The 19,640-nt window shown below is 35.2% G+C and overlaps 1 protein-coding gene and 1 pseudogene across 5 annotated transcripts in view; both read right to left on the bottom strand.

Moving 5' to 3' along the window:
- Window positions 1-3,920: 3,920 nt before the first annotated feature.
- The window catches only part of FASTKD1 (FASTK mitochondrial RNA regulator 1), a 37,559-nt gene continuing 21,839 nt past the window's right edge, over window positions 3,921-19,640 (bottom strand). For 4 of the 5 annotated variants that reach the window (XM_090280536.1, XM_090280550.1, XM_090280553.1 and 1 more), the window contains exons 8-15: window positions 18,592-19,078; window positions 16,703-16,817; window positions 13,454-13,582; window positions 12,638-12,769; window positions 12,161-12,274; window positions 5,438-5,576; window positions 4,724-4,838; window positions 3,921-4,212 (exon numbers count right to left, since the gene is read on the bottom strand). In XM_090280536.1, coding sequence (XP_090136662.1) covers window positions 4,117-4,212; window positions 4,724-4,838; window positions 5,438-5,576; window positions 12,161-12,274; window positions 12,638-12,769; window positions 13,454-13,582; window positions 16,703-16,817; window positions 18,592-19,078 — 1,327 coding nt within the window. In that variant the 3' untranslated portion in view covers window positions 3,921-4,116. Of the gene's footprint in view, window positions 4,213-4,723; window positions 4,839-5,437; window positions 5,577-9,316; window positions 9,418-12,160; window positions 12,275-12,637; window positions 12,770-13,453; window positions 13,583-16,702; window positions 16,818-18,591; window positions 19,079-19,640 lie in introns of those variants that run through there. The other variant, XR_016511818.1, reaches the window with a different exon arrangement.
- On the bottom strand, window positions 7,487-8,567 carry LOC150022190 (nuclear cap-binding protein subunit 2 pseudogene; annotated as a pseudogene).

Below are 19,640 nucleotides of genomic sequence, written 5' to 3' on the forward strand. Positions count from 1 at the left end.
TTGTGCCCCACCATAGATAGTAAGTTGACTTGTAGGTCTGTCCACAACCATCACATTCAACTCTCTCCAGTCATCAACTGATCATTACTTATGGGTCTCATGTGCTTTCATAGACACGTTTAACGTCTATCCTGAAAAACGTGACGTGGGACTGATTTGAAGTATTCTATGATTGGGGAGAGGCTGAATTATGTAGACATGAGATTCAGTTGTAAAGATAATGCTTTGGGATGATGAAAAAGTTCTGGAATTATATAATGGTGATGATGGTTGCACAATCCTGTGAGTATACTAAAAACCACTGAATTGTACACTTTAAAAGGGTGAATTTTATGGTATGGGAATTATATCTTATTGGAAAAAAATGCTTTTGTTTATAACAATTCCAGTAATTTAGAGAGAAAAATCATCAAAAATATAAATATAAATATAAGTGCATATATATGTGTTTGTGTGTGTGTGTGTGTGTGTGTGTGTGTGTGTGTGTGTACTACTGTACATGGAAGTTCAACAAATGAAGAAATAAAGAAGAAATACTCAGCCAGACCGGTAGGAGGGGCAGAGCTGGGACAGAGAGGACATGGTGTGACGCAGCCTGCAGCTGGCAGTGGCAGCACAGGGGCTGTAGCTGTGGCAAGAAGTGCAGACATACATTCTAAACCTGTGAAACTATCCCAACCCCAGACTAGACCACGTAGCTCACCCTTCCAGTGCCGAGGAAAATACAGCCACATTACTTCTGACTGTGAAACCAGTGGGATTTAGGGGCAGAGGAAGAAACTGCTGGTCTCTCAACGGAGTCAGCTTATTTAGTTATGGGAAATAGGAGAAGTGCCTGGAAAAGGGGAAACTGCGGGGCAAATGGAGTTGTTCCTTCTCAGACCCCTCCCTCACATACAGTGCCACAAGGTGATGAAACAGGTTACCAGCACTGACGAATACCTAAGGCTCTGCCCCTTACAACATAACAGGTGCGAGAGCTCTACCTAAGACACAGAAGCAAACACAGAAAACTGTCAAATAGGGTGACAGAAGGATGGCCCACAGGTGGGGAGCACAGATCAAGGTTTCAGTTGGAGAACTGAGTAACGAGGAGACAGCCAACCTAACAGATGCACAGTTCAAAACACCGGTGATAACAATTCTCATAGACTTGACAGACAAGGTTAAATATGACAAAATGCATAAGGGAAGAAATGAAGGCTATGCTAAATGAAATAAGGGAAAACCCACACGAAACCAGTGGTGAAGGGAAGGAAACCAGGATTCAAATCAATGAACTAGAACATAAGGAAGAAATAAACAGTCAACCAGTACAGAAGGAGGAAACAAGAACTGAAAAAAAAATGAGGAGAGGCTTAGGAACCTCTGGGACAACTTTAAACGTGCCAACATCCGAATCACAGGTGTGCCAGAAGGAAAAGAGGAAGAGCAAGAAACAGAAAACTTATGTGAAAAAATAATGAAGGAAAACTTCCCTGATTTGGTGAAGGAAATAGACATACAAGTCCAGGAGGCACAAAGAGTCCCAAACAAACTAGACCCAAAGAGGACCACACCAAGACACATAATTAAAATGCTAAAGGTTAAAGAAACTCTTAAAAGCAGCAAGAGAAAAGAGTTACCTACAAAAGGGTCCCTATAAGACTATCAGCTGATTTCTCAAAAGAAATTTTGCAGGCAAGAAGGGACTGGCAAGAAATATTCAAAGTGATGAAAAGCAAGGACCTACAACCAAGACAACTCTAGCCAGCAAAGCTATTATTGAGAATGGGAGGGCAGATGAAGTGCTTCCCAGACAATGTAAAGCTAAAGGAGTTCATCATTACCAAGCCATTATTATATGAAATGTTAAAAGTGACTTATTTAAGATAAAGAAGATCAAAACTATAAATATTAAAATGGCAACAAACTCACAACTATCAACAACAGAATCTAAAAAAATAAAAGCTAAAACTAAGCAAACAACCAGAGTGGGAAGAGAATCATAGGTATGGGAATCATCTGGAGGGATGTCAGCTGGGAGGGAGAAGGGGGAAATGGTGCAGGAATTAAGAAGCATAGTAAGAGCGTGCAGAATAGACAAGGGGATGTTAAGAATAGTACAGGAAAGGGTAAAGGCAAAGAACTTATATGCACAACCCATGGACATGAACTAAGGGGAGTAGAATTGCTGGAGGAAGGGTGATGCTGGGCAGAAGGGAGCAAAGAGAAAAGAAATTGGGGACAACTGTGACAGCATAATCAGTAAAATATATAAAAAAAAAAATTTAAGGTCCTCAACTTATTTTGACAATGGATTTAGAGGGTCATGGAGTAAGAAGATAACATTTCAGGTGGCCAGTTACCTCCACTCTCACCACCAGGTGCCTTTTGGCTGAGCACATATATACCGGTCTTGGAAGAGTTAGGGATTATATCACATAGTAGGCCCTTAGTAACTATTTTATTGAATAAAGGTGTTGTAAGACAAAGAGAAAGTCATTTTTTCCTCCTCAGTATCTGTAGGATCAGACCAAGTCTCGATTGGTCCACTTCCCCTGGTTTCTTTGCTTCCATTTATAAAAAAATCTTGTCTCCTCCTTTCTCTTGAACCAGTCAGGCTTTGAAACTCACCACTTCATCAAAATGAATCTTCTCACAGTTACCAGTGATTTTCTCATGTTGCTAAATTTAATGACTATTTTCCAGTTCTCATCTTACCTGACCTATCAGCAGCATCTCATATAATTGCTCACTTCCTCCTCCTTGAAATGGCTTCTAAGAAGTATCACTACCTATGACCTTTCCTCCTATCTAATCGGCCAATCCTGTCTAGTCTTCTTTGCTTATTCTTGGCCCTCTTCTTAACCTCTTCATGTTGGAACACCCAGAGCTCAGTCTTCAGACCTCTCTTCCATTCACAACTTCCTCTAAGCACTTTTTAGTGATTTCTTCTAGTCTCATCACATTAAATACTACTGACAACTTCCAAGTTAATTATGGAGTCTGGACCTCTCCCCTCACCACCAAACTCATTTATTAAAATGCCTATTTGATATCTCCACTTAGATATTTAAAAGGCATCACAAACTCAACATATCTAAAACCAAAATCATAATCCTCACCATCACTATCACTTCCCACCTTCCTCTTCCCATGGACTTCCCCCATCTCGGTCAACAGCAGTGTCATTTTTTCGGTTGCCCGGGACAAAAATGTACAATTATCCTTTTTCCCTTTTTTCATACCTCATATCCACTCATTGAGCAAATTCTGTTGCCTCTATTTTCAAAATACATTTAAAAATATGACCGCTTCTCATTACTTCCATGGCCATTACTCTCTAGAAGCCACCATTCATGTCTTGTCTTATTTCAATGCATTTCCCTGCTTATATACTTGCCCCACTGCAGTCCTTTCTCATCTCAAAGTAGTCGTCAGAGTGATCCAGTTAAAATATGAGTTCTTTATTCCTTTGCTAGAAATTCTCCAATGGCCTCTTATCTCAGAATAGCCATGACATCATATATATTTGACTCAGTTATCTATCTTTTCTCCTATTACACTTCCGACCCATTTGCTCTGCTCTAGCCGCAAGATTCCTTGTTATACTCTACCATTCCAGGCACATTCCTCAGGGTCTTTGCACCTACTCATTCCTCTGCTTGGAGTACTCTACCCCCAGATAGCCTCTCCTCAAGTCTTTACTCAAATGATAACCTCGTCTTTCCCAGATCACCCTATTTAAAATTCCATCCACCCACAATATTCCTATCCCCTCTGAGTTCTTTTCCCTAGCACTTAATACCATTTATTTTGTTTGCACCCCGGGAAGATATGGTATATTCTCAGTATCTAAAATAGTACTGGCACACAGTATGTACTGAAAAATGAGTTGTAAACTATTTAAGTTTCTTAAAAGCTACATGTCTTTTATATTAAGTATTTTAAACAGTTTCCAACCAGATAGTAGAGAGAGTATTCCATTGTAAAGTGTCTGTTTATTTTAACAGGGATTCAACTGACCTTGAAACTAGTCAATTCTATACTATTATTTAACTGAGTCAGGCCATTTAATTAAAATAACTTCATATGTGACACACGATGATAACTAATTTTAAATAAAAACTACACTCATGATTTGCCATCTCCAAATATACGTTCTCTCAGGTAGTCCATCCGAGCATCCTTTGTTGACAATGCCATAGAGTTCCATTCAAAATGAGGGATCTGTAAAATAAGTAATGTAGTTTAAATGGAAATTTTAAGGCAACAACAAAAAAATCAAGAAAGACTTATAAGCACTACTGAGTATAGCTGTAGGAACCCTATAAAATTAGTTTACATAAGTATAGCCTTTGAACCCTTTTTGGAATCCAAATGGGTCCTTCCTGACAAACCCCAGAGACCTTCTTGTGCCTCACAGCTTTCTATAATACCAACAATAGACAGTTTTTCCTAGGTACCTTTCCTACATTCATACCTTAGCCATTTTTTCTCTGTAACTCTCTCCATCTGGTAAGATAAATGTACAAATCAACAGGTAATCTAGAGACAAGAAATGATTTTTATTTACTATTCTTCAAAAAAAATGGAGGATGTTTTGTTTCATATATTTTAAAACAACTTTTTTGAATATTAAAAAGATGTAATTCTAGAACTTTAACATTAAAAAGAAACACATGTACAGGTAAGGGTCTTCTAGGTCTCTTAGAGGCTGTTTTTCATGAGTATCTCATACCTGAATTACGCGATAGCCCAAAATTTCCAAATGTCGTTTTTTCATAGCAGATTTTCCTTTTAAATGAGGGACGTTTCTACAAAAAGCTCTTAAATCCAAAAACTCCAAAGCAATTCTACATAAAATAAAAATAAATATTTATTTCTAAAATCAAAATGAGAAACAATAATTATAACCCTTTCAGGAACAAGGTTGCACCCTAATAAACTAACAAAAGCCAAATGAATATAAATGAGTATAACAAGTTATTTTCTACCTAAATTAGTAATCAATGACAAGCCTACTTTATGATCAATATAGCATATTATACTAAATATCCATGCTTTCATCCATTTGTTTCTCTGCCCAATACATATTTATTATGCAACTACTATACGTAAGGCAGGCACTGTGAAGGATACAAAGCTAAAGCGACACAGCTTGATAGCAGTGTAAGAAGTGACTGAATGCTATCAGAAAAGCAGAGGTATGGAAGCTCTTAAGAAGACACTATTTGCTTCTGCTGAAGTCAATTGAAGATCAGCACCTTAGAGAGAGATGCTAGGCGTTAGACAACTAAGGAAAGCCATTAAGGCAGAAAACACACACACAAAAAAGGTACAGAGGTAGAATGCATGAGATAGATGAGAAGGAGATTCTACTACTCCATAAATCCCTGATAAATGAGTTCAAATATATTTAGATGACAAAATCTGAAACTAAAAAATAAGTTACCTTTCAGTTCCTGGTGGCAGCTCTGATCCACCTCTTTGGGTATTTGATTCCCAGTGCATTTCTGGCACTTTTCCCAAAGTTATATTATGACCTTCATAAGGAAGAGGTTTTTTTCTTTTATCCAATATACACTCAAAATCTGTAAGTACAGGAATCAACAGTATGAAGGTAAATTCTTACAGGTAAAAGTTTAAGATATATATTTAAATATATATGTGTGTATGACACACACACACACACACGAAAAGAATGATGCACCTCCCTAATTATCCAACTTACTGTATAAAGATCTGGTCCAATGGCACCTCTGTTTGAAAATCAATCAATAAAAATCAACTAGCAAGTATTAGTAAACTATATTTAACATGGGGCTATATTTAAGCACTGGACCAGGTCAAATCACATTAAAGAGTTTTGTTTTAAATCTTGTAATTCTGTTGATCACATTTGGAGGGAGCTAAGCCAACTCATCTGAAAACTAGTAAAGATTCAAGCATGTATCCTGTCTTTCCTATATGAAGCTGTACATAAGCATAAATAGTTGCAGAAAGTTCTTTATAGACAAATTCCAGCTAATATATTCAGAAGGAATGACAGATGAAGGATAGCACTACTTTGCCCCCTCTAATGAATGATGGATTTAGGTAATGATTTTAATGGCTACTAAAATCAACAGGTGAAATGCTGCTGGGAGAATTTTCTAATGGATGAGCTAACTGAACACACAAACCCACTGATGGATCTTTATATAATAAAGAAGAAGACAACCAGCCTCATGTGCCTTCTGATATGATGCAATAAAAAGTACATACCACCTTAAAAAGTCTGCCCCCACAAAAAAAATTCTAGCCTGAATCCAATCAAACCTCTAAATCTGTCTCCTGGCTTACAGGAAATGTTAAATGACACCCTAGGGCTGCAATTAGAAAAGTTCAGAATGTAAAAAAAAAAAATTGCAATAAATAAATTTTAAGGAAAAAGGAGAGAAAGGTAGAACATAAAAAAGACAAATAACCAAATGCAATGTTTGGATCTCACTTTTAACAAATCAACTGTAAAGTAAAAGAAAATTGAGGTTTTGAGCATTGGCAAGCTATTTGACATTGAGAAATTGTGAATGGTTGTAGGCGTGATGATGGTACTTGTGTTTAAGTTTTTAGAAAGCCATCCTTATCTTTTAGCTACACATTCTAAAATGTATATAATCTGTGATTGGCTTGAAAAGAATCAGATGGGACTCTGGTGAGTGGGTATTGATAATTATTTCTGCTGAATGTTGATTCTCCCACTTTTGTATATGATTGAAATTTTTCCATAATAAAAACAATCATATACATACTTAAATCAAGAAAAAAAAAAGATACAATGAATGAAAAGAAAAGGTATCTTTAATTATCTAGTTTTTACACATAAGAGAAACTGGGGAATTGAAGCATCTTCAAGTTTAAACATGAACTATAATTCTCTTATTAAGAGAATCAATTCTGGAGCTAGAATGATTAGGTCTAATCCTGGCTACCCCATTTGCCAGCTACATAATCTTGAGAAAGCAATATTGTCTCTGGGCCTTATCTGTAAAATAGAATAATTTACATTCCTTATAGAGACATAAATAAGTTTATTATATATCACACTTAAACAGTGTCTAACATGATAAGCAATATATGTGTATCAATTACTATTATGTTATGTGAAATTGCAGCATTGTTGGACAGATGTACATACCAGAAAAAAAAAATCTTAAGTATCAATTATATAAACCACAGCAACCTCATTCTATGAAATAGTATACAGCCATTAAGAATAGTGTATTTTCACTATTGGCATAGAAAAATATATACAATATGTAAACTAAGAAAGTTACAAACACTATAAAATAAGCCATTTTTGATTTTTAAAGTTAGTTAGAAATACAAAAACACATCAAAAGTAAACAGTGCTTGTATCATGAGTGATTTTTCTTTTTTTTTACAATACCATAAAACATCATTTATTAAATTTTACTTCAAGGAAACTTTAAAATTTTTAAATAGTAATTCTAAGCCCCAGTGTAGACCATGAACCTACTTAGACATAAACATGGCAAACAAAATTTTTTCAGTTTTCAAGTGTGTGGGATTTTTTTGTTGTTTGGTTGATAGACTGACATTATAGATAAAATCTGTTGCCGAGGAACACAGCTTTTGACCTGGTAAAGAAATCATTCTGGTAACCTGAACACATGGCCAATATTCTAAGACCAGAATTGAAGGCATTCTCTTTAATTTTGTTCTTTAACAATTTTCAGAGGAAAACCATGAAGTAGGTTTCTGGCTCTCGAAACTTGGTAAAAATGGCAGATTTGCAGACCTTGGGTAATGGATGTCAAATTCAGCAGGCCAAAGGAGTGAACTTTAAACGATAGGGTTCTTACTGCTCACTGGTTTTTGACTAGTTTTCCATAGACTCCTCTCCCAGCATCATAGTCCTGTCGATACTCATCTCGTACCTGGCCCCAGACCGTTCACGGCCATACTGCCTGCCCTCTGTAAAGCCTGCATTCCAGTCTGTGTGAATCTTCCAGGCATCCAGATGAGTTCCATTTATGTATTGCATGGCATTTTCTGCATCTGCTCTTGAATAGTATTCCACAAAACAGAAACCACATGCTGTTCTCTTTATTTTATCCAGGCCCATAATGATTTTCTTTATGTCACTACTTTTGCTGAAGAGTTCATAGATTTGTTCTTCAGTTGTGTAAAAAGAAAGATTTCCAACATACAATGTACAGCTTTTCTTCAGTAATTTTTCCTGTTCTTCCTTTTCACCCTGGAAGTGCTGGTCCCTGTATTTGCTCAGCTCCCCATAGGAGTCGCTGTGCAGCACCTTCAAAAGGCCCCAGACATCATGCAAAGAGGTGGATGAGGACACCATCACGCTGGGAATGATCTGATTTTTCTTTTTTGTTATCTACCCTTTCAGGTTTTTCTAATAATCACATGTCATGTGATTTTTAAACTTTTTTTTAATACCTAAAAAGTAATGTTCCCAACCATACACCAGAATAAACTCAAGATGGATCAAAGACTTAAATGTAAGCCATGACAACATAGAAGTCCTAGAGGAAAAACATAGGCAGGAAAATTTCAGATATCCCGTGCAGCAATATTTTTGCTGATAACATCTCTTAGGGCAAGGGAAATAAAGGAAAGAATAAACAAATGGAACTACATCAAATTAAAAAGCTTCTGCTCAGCGAAAGAAAACATCAGTAAAGTGAAAAGGGAACCAACTGTATGGGAAAACATATTTGCCAATGATACCTCGGACAAGGGTTTGGTCTCCAAAATATATAAAGAAGTTATATGACTCAACACCAAGAAGACAGCCCAATTAAAAATTGGACAAAGGACCTGAACAGACACTTCTCCAGGGAGGACATACAGAAGGTCCACAGGCATACTGAAGAATGCTCAACATCACTAGCCATCAGAGAGATGCAAATTAAAACCACAATGAGATACCACCTCACAGTGGTCAGAATGCCCATCATTAACAAATCAACAAACAAGTGTTGGCGAGGATGTGGAGAAACGGGAACCCTAGTGCACTGTTGGTGGGAATGCAGACTCGTGCAGCCACTGTGGAAAACAGTATGGAATTTCCTCAAAAAACTAAAAATGGAACTGCCTTTTGATCCTGTGATTCCATTGCTAGGATTATCCCCAAAGAATCCTGAAACAGCAATTCAGAAGAACCTATGTTCATAGCAACACTATTTGTAGTAGCCAAACATTGGAAACAGCCTAAGTGTCCCTCAGTGGATGAGTGGGTCAAAAAAACTGTGGTACATTTACACAATGGAATACTATGCAGCAGAAAGAAAGAAGGAACTCCTACCTTTTGTGACAACAATGGATGGAACTGGAGAGTATTATGCTTAGTGAAATAAGCCAGGCGGAGAAAGAAAAATACCATATGATCTCACCTAATACAGGAACCTAATGAACAAAAAAAATGAGCAAAATAGAACCAGAGACATGGAAACAAGGAACAGATTGACAGTGATCAGAGGGAAGGGGGGAGGGGAAGAAGGGTGGAGAGAAGGGGAAGAATCTAGTCAAAGAATAGTATAAATGACCCATGGACATGGACAACAGGGTGGGAACTGACTGTGGGAGGGGGAAGGTGGGCAGGGCAGGGAAGAGCAATGGGGAAATGTGGGACAACTGTAGTAGAACAACAATTTAAAAAAGAAGTAATGTTTCCAACCCGTAATTCTTACTCATAGTACATGTTATCTTAATTATACCACATTCTTATACATAAAATATTACCTATTAAATCTTATTTTTAATGATTTATATACAGTTTACAATGGATATGTATTCTAGTTTGAAAGAAACATTAACAAAACAAACAAAAAGAATAAAATGCAATAGCAGGAATAAAGAGCCAGCCATAGTGCGTATCACAAATTTGATGCTCTGTAATTTTAAATTATATGAGATGGGGTTACAGATCATTTTCATATTCATATTTTAGTGTGTTTCCTTCTATGAGCATTACTTTTATAGGAGTATAACCTACCTTTCAAACAGTACAGATAAACAAGAGTAAATCTATCTTTTAAAACAGCCCTCTGGCCCTGGCTGGTATGGCTCAGTGGATTGAGCATGGGCCTGTGAACCAAAGGGTCACTGGTTTGATTCCCAGTCAGGGCACATGCCTGGGTTGCGCACCAGGTCTCCAGTCAGGAGTACCTGATAGGCAACCACACACTGATGTTTCTCTCCCTCTCTTTCTCCCTCCCCTCTCTCTAAAAATAAATATTTTTTAAAAATTTAAAAACAAAAATAAAATAAACCAACCTTCTGGCAGAGACTGCAAGTTGTTAGCCAATACCCAATTCTTCTCTTTATTTTTAATAGTCCTTAAATCTCAGCTGGGTATGTGCCACCCAGAATAAAAACCATCTTTTCTAAACTCACTTGCAACCTCGTGTGGCCACTAGGTAGAATTTTAAAATGGTATGTACAACTTCAGAGAACTGTATTTAAAGGGACACCCTTCTTTTCCTTCCCTCCTCCTGCTCAGACTATAAATATGTTGGCTGAAACTGGAGCAGCCATCTTGGACCGTGAAGTGGAAGCTACATGATAAATTATAAAATAGAAAGATCCTGGATCTTTAATGTTTGTGGAGCTGGCAGCCCAGCCCGGGACATCCTATGTGTATGAGAGAATGAGAAAGAAATGAGTTTTGTTAAATTTCTGTCAATTTTGGATTTTTGTCACTCATAGCCAAACCAAATGCTGACTAATTTAAAACCAAACAACTGAATTATGTGTTTTGTGGTTCAAGGGTTTTAATGACTATCTGTTTCAGCCTCTGGCCAAGTACAGAAATCACACATACATACACATACACCATCACGGGATCATCCAGCTTCTGCCTGAACACTACTTCTTCACAAGGCAGCCCATTTTAATGTTTCAACAAGTCTTTCACAAACTTCTGCATATACTGAATTCAAATCTGCTTGCTTTAATTTTTTACCATTTTTATCCTTGAGATAGAGACATCCAATATAACAATCCTTCCAATATCCTTTTTAATTGTATTGAATTTATTGGGATGACATTGGTTAATAAAATAATATAGGTTTCAGATGTACAATTCTATAATATATACAATTCTTAAAATATTTTAAGTTTTATGCTGTCCATAGGACTTCTTGTTTTCAGACTAAACATCCTTAGTTTTAAAATAAAATTTATTGAGCACTTACTATATTCTAAGGGTAGTGCTAAATGCTTTTCATGTAGTATGTCAGTTAACCCTATTAAGCAGATATTATTATCCTCATTTTATAAATGAAAAAACTAATAAAGTTCAGAGGTTTAGGACCTTGCTCAAAGATTGAAATCCATGTAGTCCAAGTCTTTCCTAGTTCTTTCTAAGGCCTTTGTTTCTAGGCCTTGTCACTGTCTCTCATAAAATGCAATGCTGAAAATGAGAATACAACACTAAGATGTGTCTGAAGGACAGAATACAGTAAGACTACCAACTTTCTCATTATTAATAATATCGTTTAAAAGAGTATTTGATTTTCGGCAACCATTTATATTATTGGCTTATATCAAGCTTATAATCCTTTAAAATATTCTGTATATACGCAGATGTTTTCTAAATCTAATTTTAGAAAATTTATGTTAATCCTCTTAAAATTTCATTTTTCATTTATGCTTACCACTTGAATTTAGCCATTTTTAAAAGCCCTTAATATTGCCATCAAACGCATCGCCTGGTCTATCAGCTTTGTCATCCTCAACTACATTGGAATGCCTTCTACAACACCACTGAGACACAATATTGACCAGGCTGCAGTTGAGCACATACTTACGGAGACCCTCATCCAGGTTGATAATCCAACTTAAGTTTTTGAGATGAACTTAAAACAATGAAACTGACATAAGTAATTTCCCTAACTTCAGGACACTGAGTGGAAAGGTCAGAATCTCTTGAAGACCCAGAAACGTCCAATGAATCTAAATCTGGGTTTTATGTACTCAGAATTGGTAAAAGACCTTAAAAAATTCTTTTTTGAAGAATAGCAAAATGCTGGGTCATGGGAACCCCACTGTTGTCTTCTACGTCTTTGCAAGTTTTCAAGATAACTTGAAAAAATTCAAAAAACCTTTCTTTTAAAAATTACAGTTAATGAGATGATTAAAGACTTACCTATTGTGTGGTAATAAGATGTAAGAACTGAGGCTTTTACACAGTTGATTCCTCCTAGTACCTCCGCTAACATTTTATAAATCTGTTGCTGTGCTCTATTCAGGCTGCCAATATCTTTATGAAAGTAAAAACAATTAGTTCACTTAAAATAATGTTTTTGAATGAAAATCATCCAATTCTACAAACTGAAAAATAAAGATTAATATTTCCAACAAGAGCTTCAATGTAATACCACATGCAATGACACTAAATTCAGTATAACACAAGTTCTTTGCTCTCTACAAAAGAGGTTTAGTATCCTAAATATTAAGAAATTCTTATAACACAAATCTTGCTTACATAGTGGTTCCATTATACAAGTCATGGCACTGTTAGGAACTCTGGTTTCATGGTTAGGTTTAAAATAATAACAATACACTACCATAATAATTTACTTTAGAATTAAACTTCACTTTCTGACCCAAAGAAGACTCAAACCTTTATTATAATGTTGTTGACAGAAGCGGTCATGAAACCACGGAATCTGATACTCAGGGCATTCCAAGCAGACTGCTCTATTTAATTCCATAAGACGAAACTGGACCCGCGTATTTAGAGATGAACATAAAACTGAAATAAATAAATATATTAATGGATTTTAATAGCTTGGGCATAGCAAAGACAATAGATTTTTTCACATTCATTTATCCCCATTATTGGCTGATCCTTTTATTCTCACAAAATCATTTCAGTTGCACACATATGCTTTATATTTTTAAGTTATTATATTCAGTGGCATGATTAGGACCAACTCCTATGTTGTTTCCACTAATTATTAATTTTAAAACTACATTTTAAAAAATACTACCAAAGAATTTTCATCGACCTAATAGTCCACATTTATCTCCAGGAAACAAAAATGAGGTCAATGGTTCATGTATGACAATTATTATTTATAATAACAACTTCTAAGATAATTACATCCATATCATGGCAGGTTATCCAGACACAAAAATATATAAATAATCCAAATTTTGTTTTAAAATGCAAATAGGTATATAAACATATACATAAGAGCAGGAATAAGACAGAAAAGAAAGACACACTCCAAAACATTAAAAGTAGTAGTTTCACTTGGTGGTAAGATTGAGTAATCTATTATTTTCTGTTTTACATTTTCTGTGTTTTCTACAATAAGGAGGAAATATTTCTATAAGCAAACCAAAAAATTAACATTTAAATGCTTTGGTATAGTCAGAGCTGAAACTTGAATAAAAAGTATAAATGATAACTTAATAAAATGTAGATACATACCTTGAAGTTGAGAATCCAATCTGCCTAAGAATTTGATGTTAAATATTGTCTTTATCAGATCTTCTGGAAAATATTCAAGTGTGGCCAAGTAGAAACCAAGAAACACTAATATGAGAGGATCCAATACACCTAACACAAAAGTAAGATTTAAAAAAAATTATAATGTACAGCCACTTCACATATACATAAGCAAACACTTTATTCAGGTAAAACCAGCTTTTTAAAAAGTGACACAAACAACCTTGCCAAAACTAATCTATATTGCTACAATACTGTCAGGGTGAAGTGGTAACTTTGGGTGGGGGTAGAATAGGAAAGGGGGACAAGGAGAAGGGTACTGTGGTAATCTGTTCGGTGATCTGTATACCGATTCCCTGGGTGACTCAATTTGTATAAGTTCATACTATATGCTAAGGATATGTGAATGCTTTATTACTAAAGAAACTTCATAAAAAAGTCTTTTAATTGCCTTGAAAAGAAAAAGAATTCAAACCTAAAGATCAATAATGTATATAAAAAGGAGAAGTGATCCTTGTCTCTATGTATTAATGATGATAATAGTGCTCAGAATGTGTTGGGTATCACTGTAGGCACTTTACAAATATTAACTCATTTAATATATTTTTTAAATTATTTATTTGTTTTGTTTTGTTTTTTTAGAGAGAGATGAAAGGAGAAAGAGAGGGAGAGAAATATCACTGTGTGGTTGCCTCTCACTTGCGCCCCCAACTGGGGACCTGACGTGCAACCTAGTCATGTGCCCTAACTGGGGATCGAACCAGCGATACTTGGCTCGCAGACTGACGCTCAAACCACTGAGCGACAGCAGCCAGGACTTTAATTTTTTTTTTTTTTAATTTATTGATGTGGGGGGGCGGGGGACAAAGAGAAACACCAATTTCCTATTCCATTTATTGATGCATTCATTGGTTGATTCCTATATGTGCCCTGACCAGGGACCAAACCTGCAACCTTAAAGAGTATCGCAATGACACTCCAACCAGCTGATCGAGGGCAAATATTAATTCATTTAAAATCTCACTTCAGTATACAGAAGAAATGGTTACTATCTTTACTTTATAGATGAGTGTACAGAGATACATAGAAGTTAAATGACTTGCCCAAAGTCACATGTTTAGCAAGTGGAGGGTGAGATTCAACCTGGACAGTCCAGCCTGGAATCTGGACCACTACACTGTGCTTTTCTGTAGGGATCTCAGATTTCCAGGCTGAGTGCATACATGCATGAAGCTCAGATCTCACCTAGAACCTCCTCTCTTACCTGCCACCCAGAAGCATGGTACATATCCCAGAGTATAAGGCTTAAGATAATTTAGCTGGTTTATCTCATCCAAGAGACATTTCTGATGAGAGGGAAGGAGTAATCCAGAATGCCCTATTGCAGCAATATTTTTGCAAAGTACAAAAGAAAATTAAATATTTTCTTTTGGATTTTTTTGCTGACTTTAATAAAGTAAGATTAAGATAAATGAAGTAAATATTCATAGCGAAGATCTCCAGCAGCAAAGTTGATCTGTCAAAACTAATATTTATTCCAAATAAGTTATTGCTCCACTAGTTATTTTTAACTGTACTTATAAAGGTCTTCAATAATTTTCAAACATTCTCTCAGTAAGTCTTTTTTTTTTTTAAACTCAAAGCTGTACTTTTCAACCTTTTTTCTCTTATATCCTAAATTTTTTTTAAAAAATATATATCTAAGCCTCTATTTAGAGAATATGGGAAGAGTCATTCTTTCATTTCCTTCTGACATAAGTGAACTAGGAGAGCATATTTTAAACCTCAGTTTCGAGTCTCATAGTTGTGTTACTAAAAAAGGATGTATATAAATGCCACACATGCATACACTCATTCGTATATAAACATATACTTTCTACAGTCCCATTTTATTTGACTATTAGCAGACACAATAGTATCTGATATGGTTGGACACTATTTGGCCTATAGATCCCCCCAAAATGTAGCACAGTCTATGAGCATGATACTAATACAATTAATGTATTTGTACTGGTCCCACACCAGCTTAACTATTAAAACTGAGAAAAAGAGTCAGATATGATACAGATGTGTTACAAATATTAGGTACACAGCACCACACACAAGGCATTTTTGCTAAAAATATTTAATTTGAATCTAATCAAGTATCTATTCCTAACTTCTAGTTTACTAGAAATACTGGAGATGAAGAGCAAGGTTTTAACAGAAAGCAACCACACAAATTAATAATGTGAACAATCCACAATAAATGGCCAATATCTTTTATTTAAAAAATAATAATACCACAGAAAAAAGATAAGGAGAAAGTGACATAGCAACTTAATATTAGTTGCTTTAAAGAAAAGTTATAAAAGACAATGTGGTAAGATCTGGGAAAATTTTATTATGGTATAAATGGTACTTGTTCATTTTCTTAAGTGTGATACTGAATGTCCTTATAACCTCAAGTTTTGAGGCTGACACTTCAAATAGTTCATCATACACACACCCATGTGTACACATCCACACACAGAGCAAATGTTGCAAATGTTAATCATTCAAAAGATAGATGTTGGGTATATGGTATATAGATGTTTGTTATATTGTTATTTCAATTTTTCTGTATATTTGAAAGCTTTGGTAAGAAAATGTTAGAAGAAACAAAAACCTTTCCCCCAAGTCAATTGCAAGCAAAATATAAAACCAAAAGAAAACCAAAAACCCAGAGAATATTCTGGACTCTAAGAGAACAAAGAGATAACAGCCACACAATGAGTATACCTAGAATGGGTCCTAGGTAAACCACCACAGTATTTTGTATTTGGGGAGTAATGAAGGTAATTTACACACTAACTGTGTACTATACATTAGGAGAGTACTAATTTTCTTAGGTGTTATAACAGAATTGTGGTGATATAGAAGTTCATTATTCTTAGAAAAGTGTATGCCTGAGTAATTAGAGCTGAAGGGTCACAATGCCTGCAATTTACTCTGAAATTACTCAGAAAAAAATAGAGCAAGAGAGACATACAGTAAAGCAAATATGGTAAAATGTTAATGATTATTAAATCTATCTTTCAATTTTATCCATAAGTTTGACATTTTTCTTAATAACAAAGTTTCAGAAATGGATGTAAACTTTTGTTTTAGGTATAACACTCACAGCTATTAAGGTTACCCTTCAAATGAGAAATATCGGCAACAGTATCCTCTCACCTATTCATTCAACTTAGTACCAAACAATGTACATACTTAAGTAAGAATTAAGGTGTTGAATGCAAGTTCCAAAAAATTCATCCCTTTGAGGTGGATCATAGTTCAAGATGCTGAATGGCAGAATAATAGCAAAGATCGCAAAAGGATGGATCTGTATAAATAGAACAAAAATGTTTAAAATTCAGTAAAACAAAATTTTAACTTAATTATGTTAAATAGAAGTCTTTTTCTAACAGGCCTATAGTTAAGTAAACATGCCTACAGTTAAACAATAAATATTATTAGTTTATTAATTTTTTCATCCTGCTATAATCTATTTAACATCACCATTAATATCTAGTAACTCTGCGTGTTAATAAAGAAAAAGTAATTCGGATAACTGACAAATTAATTTTGTTAGATGTAAAATCCAATTCCAGAAATTCACTAGTCATTAAAACAAATGGGAAATAGTATCACTAATTTATATGATTTTAGAGCATTTTGTAGACTCATATAATGTAATTAATGGAGTTTCTTAGTTTCTAATCATCAGAATTTATTTTGTCTTTCATTCATTTTTTTTATTTCGCTATTCAATCATTCATCCAATACTGCCAATATGCTAAGCAAACAAGACACTTTTATTTTCATTTGAGAGAAATACTAAGTAAAAGCCTTATCCTGATATATACAATAAAATTTTGTGAGCTTCTCATTTAACCCAAAAGGCAGCATTTTATAAGTTCCAGGAATGGATTTGTAAGAAGACACACTGACAATTTAAGAATACAGTAGATCCTAAACACGGGTTTGAACTACACGGATCCACTTATATGCAGATTTTCTTCAATAAATACTGTAAATGTACACTCTCCTCTTCTTCTTCTTTTTTTTTACAATTTTATTTATTTATTTATTTATTATAGAGAGGGGAAAGGAGAAAAAGAGAAACTTCACTATGTGGTTGCCTCTCACATGCCCCCAACTGGGGACCTGACGTGCAACCTAGTCATGTGCACTTATTGGGAATCGAACCAGCGACACTTGGTTCGCAGGCTGATGCTCAATCCACTGAGCCACAGCAGCCAGGGCCTACACTCTCTTCCTTATAATCTTAGTATTTTCTTTTCTCTAGCTTACTTTATTGTAAGGATACAGTGTATAATACATCTAACATACAAAATATGTGTTAACTGTTTATGTTACCCAGTCAACCATAGACTGCTAGTGGTTAAGTTTTGGGGGAGTTAAAACTTATATGGATTTAATAATAACCCCCACATTGTTCAAGAGTCAACTGTACTGAAGTCAGTGGACTCCTTAAAATTTTGTTTCACACTTCTCTCATACTTTTGAATATGTTTTTATATTTTTATTTTATTTTTTAAAGATTTTATTTATTTATTTTTAGAAAGAGGGGAAGGGAGGGAGAAAGAGAGGGAGAGAAACATCCATGTGTGGTTGCCTCTTGCGCGTCCCCAACTGGGGACCTGGCCCACAACCCAGGCATGTTGGGACTTGACTGGGACTTAAATTGGTGATCCTTTGGTTTGCAGTCTGGTACTCAATCCACTGAGCCACACCGGCCAGGACAAATATAACTGTTTTTAAAAATAGTAAAAGTAGTATCACAGGATTACAGAACACACAAAAAAAGCAAAAACTAAAATCATTCATACTCTAATATCCTAATACAACCAGTATTGCCTGAAGTATTTCCTTCTGGTAAACAAATTTTGACTACTAATCTTAACAGTGATGCTCGTAACTGTAATGCTGGAGAAAAAGGGTTTAAGGGGGAGAAACAACAAATTGCTGAATGAAAAACTAGAGTTTAATTTTTAAACTTCAAATTCCAATTAAGTTCTCCAAGTACTTAGGATAAACATTTATGGTTTTACAAGCTGACAACTATATAAAACTGTGTGTCATTTCAATTTTACCTTTTCAGTCTGTTGAAGGACCACTGAGGCTATCTTATCAAGTAGCAAAGTGTTGAGGTAGTTAGTTCTAGAAATAAAGGATGCAATTCCTGCAACATTTATATAATTAATTTCATCCATCAAACACTGTAAAGCAGCAACTGTTTCTTCAAGAAGCGACTCAGCAAACCACTCTCCTTTTAAAGATTTAAGTTCTTCCCATAACAGATTCAAACTGTTGCATTTTTGTAGTCTCTGATGACCATAGTGATCTAATTTTTGAAGTAGTTTCAGCTGTTTTCCAGTAGAACTATCCAGATACACGTGACCATACTGAATCCATCTTAAAACAGATGTGGCAAAATTATTCAGGTCATTTAGGTCACACTGTGGTAAAACTGCTTCAATTCGAGATATCCCCACTTCATCTAGGTGAGGAGATGGAAGCATAGAAATAGCAGAGACCAGGATGGAAATCTCACTAGGTTTGACACTAATTTTCAAGTAACTACAAAGACAGGGGGGAAAGTGAAAAGAAAAAAATTAATACATCAGCAATAAAAGCTAAAACATATATGTTAAAATATGAATATATAATTATTATTATAATTAATAGGTGGGATAGGCTTAAAATAGAAGTTAATTTAGGAATGGTTAATTATTTCAAAGATGATAGGTCCATAGTTACTAAGGGAAGCCCTAAAATAATCTAAAGCACATTCCAAGTGTTTTATGCAAAAACAAAATCATAGTCCCTGCAATCGAAGGTCAACGTCAGAACATTAGAACAATATTTCTTTCCAGTGCTACTGCTAGAGACAGAATTTGGGTTAAAGAATTTCCGATATGACCTGTCAGGAGTTGGTACCTAGTATAGGTGCTGGCATACAGTGATCACTCAGTTATACTGGTTCCAATCTTACTTCTGCTATACTGGAAATCCAGCCTTAAAAAAATCCCAGAAAACACATACAATTGGCTCCATTCTTTACTCCGACTTTCCCAAACCTCCATGGTAAGATTCCTACCACCAAGACAGCAGATGTTAAAATCAAATAAAAAACTAGGAG

This window comes from Furipterus horrens, unplaced genomic scaffold (genome assembly GCF_987537825.1).
Source record: "Furipterus horrens unplaced genomic scaffold, mFurHor1.1.pri manual_scaffold_1, whole genome shotgun sequence".
NCBI classification, from domain to species: domain Eukaryota; kingdom Metazoa; phylum Chordata; class Mammalia; order Chiroptera; family Furipteridae; genus Furipterus; species Furipterus horrens.